Genomic DNA, 2,980 nt, shown 5'->3' with positions numbered 1-2,980 from the left:
CATTGCGTCATTCCGCTGATCCCTGGTACGTACATTCAGGTTAATCGTACCCAAAATGGCAGGACAATCGATTCTTCCCTGCAACATATCTGCAGCAGACAAAGCTCCTGCGACGTTCCTTCGCACCTGAAGTGTCTCCAAACGGATCAACCGGCATCGTCTCTCGTAACTCGGCAATCGGAACGGATCTCGCCAAGGTAGATGACGGAGCGCAAAACGTAAGAAGCGGCGTTGAATCGACTCAATCCTAGCAATTCCGTTTTGGTAATACGGATGCCAGACGATGGAACCGTATTCGTGAGTCGAACGGATGAGTGAGCAGTATAATGCCTTAAGACAATACACGTTGGTGAAGCCTTTAGCGATGCGGAAGACGAATCCTAGAGTTCTGGACGCTTTGTCCACAATGTAGGAAATGTGTCGTCTAAACGATAACTGACTGTCCAAGATAATGCCGAGATCCTTCACTTGGTCGATACGTTGGATTTCAGTACCAACGAGCTTGTAGTTGAAAATCACTGGTTGACGGATTCGAGCGAAAGAAATAATGGAGCATTTTTCAGGATTCACGAGCATGCAGTTCAAGTTACACCAATAAAGGTGTCAAGTTCTCGTTGAAGACGAATTGCATCGACATTGGAGCGAATCTTCAAGTAAATCTTCAGATCATCGGCGTAGGATAAACGAGGGCCTTCAAGGACGTGGTTGACATCATTGCAGTATAGCAGAAAGATTAACGGTCCCAAAATGACTGCCTTGCGGGATTCCAGACGAGGCGAAAACGCATTAGATTGAAAACCTTCAACCGTCACAATCAGTTTACGACCTACGAGATAGGAATTATACCAACGCAGCACATTTGCGCTGATACCGAGTCTTTCCAATTTGGCAATTGCAATAGCATGATTGATTTTGTCGAACGCCGCAGATAAATCAGTACAGATGACGTCCATTTGAGCACGATCCGCTAAGCTTTCCGCAATATATGATGTGAGACACATGAGATTTGTAGTGGTTGATCTGCCGGCGATGAATCCATGTTGATCATCACTTAGGTATTGTTTGCAGTGTGACAGCAGCGCAGTCATGATTACAAGCTCCAATAACTTCGAAATGGCACATAATGATGAGATTCCTCGGTAGTTATTGATGTCTTTCCGATTCCCTTTCTTATGAACAGGAAACATATGGGCATCTGGGCCGGCTTTATTCGAAGATTTTAACGTTGAGGCGGCTCTAGAGATCATTGTTTCGTCGATGTTAAAAGTACCCAGCGTATTCGCAGTCACTAGCGCAACATTGTTGGTAGCCTGGTCGTCTGGGATCACTTCATCGCAAAACGTTCGCCCGAATTTATCAGCATATAGTTGACTGATATACTGAGGATCCGAAGCAACCTCACCATTCAGGGTCATGGTTGAGGGAAGGCCCGATTCTTTACGCTGATCGCTAACATACTTCCAGAAAGTTTTCGGTTTCAACTTCAGATTACGCTGAAATCTGTGTAAGTGTCGTCTATAGCATTCCCGACTGGTTCGTTTGTATGCAGCGTTCAATCTGATGTAATGCTCACGCAGCGAAAGGGTGCGGAACTTTGAGTATGTCCTAAGCGCAGCCCTTTTTTCCGTCTTCAGAATACGAAGCTCGCGGATCAACCAAGGTTTACTGTTCGGCGAATGTACTATATTAGGTACATGACGATCGATTGCGTGCCCAATTATATGTGAAAGAGTCAATGCTGCGTTGTCGGCATCGTTTCCGTCGAGAGCACCAATCCAGTCGGTAGTTGCAAAGAATTTGGCAATGCTTCGGTGATCAGCATTCCGAAAGTCGTACGAAACAGGCGGGATGATTTTCCTATGATCAGAATGATGGTCGTGGAGGGCTAGGATGAATGGAGGGTGGTGTCTTACTAGCTTAACCAGAGGCGACGGAGCGAGCGAAATCACTGAGGCAACATCCTGTACGCTGACGAAACAGAGATCCAGATTGCGATTGTTCTCGTTGGTCACGTGGTTGATTTGTCGCAATGTGACAGAGCTATAACAGTCGAGAAGCCGTGAAGCTCCGAGGTGTACAGTGAAGTGATCGGGATCCGGATGGAGAAAACCATTGCCGAATGGTTGCCACAGAAGTCCTGGAAGGTTGAAATCCCCGATAACAGTTAGCTCGTCGGTTGCGGTAGCCACATCGATAACTGACATAACCGACCGGGAGTGAACATCGATTAGAGCGTCATCGCGTACTCGATCAGGCGGAATGTAAATGCCACACACAAAAAGTTTGCTGTTTGCGAGTTCGATACACACCCACACCTGCTCAATACTGCTCCATTGATCATTTTCAATCGCTTTTGATTCCAGTTTTTTGTTCACCGCAACAAGCACTCCGCCGCCCGCTGACTTTCGACTGTTTCCGGGCCCACGATCACAACGGAAAACTTCAAATTCGGGACCGAACACCTGACAAGAGTGAGTTCGCGGGCCAAGCCAGGTTTCAGTTAACACGATGATGTCGTAGCATTCTTCGGATGCAGCCAGGAAGTAGTCGTTCACGTTGCTGTTCATCCCTCCGGCGTTTCGATAGTAGATGAGCACGTCGTCGTTGGCAATACATTGGCACAGATTGGGTGAGACTGCATGTTGGCTGAACTGAAAAAGGGTGTATCAGATACTGGGAGTTCGTTACATGAATTGCAAGGGTACTCGCCCGAGGCTACGGATTGGAAGTTGGAGTTGGAAGGGCCGGGAGTTTCCATATTACTGTCCACAGTGCGACCCGGTTGCAGAGTAGGAGAAGAAAAAGATTCGTTGCAGAAACTTGTAACTTTTGAGCTTTGTAAACGAAACACAGCCAGAGAAAAAGGAAAAAGAACACAAATTTTAATTTTTTCAGCCATCTTTTTTTCTTCTTCGTGGTTGTTCCACGCCGCACTAAAATGCTTATGTGTTCGATCATTTTCCGGCCACTTCCCGTGGTT

The 2,980-nt window shown here is 46.7% G+C and overlaps 1 protein-coding gene across 1 annotated transcript; it reads right to left on the bottom strand.

The window, feature by feature from the left end:
- Positions 1–581: 581 nt before the first annotated feature.
- On the bottom strand, positions 582–2,758 carry LOC128745436 (uncharacterized). Its single transcript, XM_053842512.1, has 2 exons — positions 2,689–2,758; positions 582–2,635 (listed from the first exon to the last, which is right to left on the bottom strand). The coding sequence occupies exons 1-2, from the start codon at positions 2,756–2,758 to the stop codon at positions 582–584; spliced, it is 2,124 nt and encodes a 707-aa protein (XP_053698487.1).
- Positions 2,759–2,980: the final 222 nt, after the last annotated feature.

Source organism: Sabethes cyaneus, chromosome 1 (genome assembly GCF_943734655.1).
Source record: "Sabethes cyaneus chromosome 1, idSabCyanKW18_F2, whole genome shotgun sequence".
Lineage (NCBI taxonomy): Eukaryota > Metazoa > Arthropoda > Insecta > Diptera > Culicidae > Sabethes > Sabethes cyaneus.
This window is presented reverse-complemented; position numbering and strand designations above follow the sequence as displayed.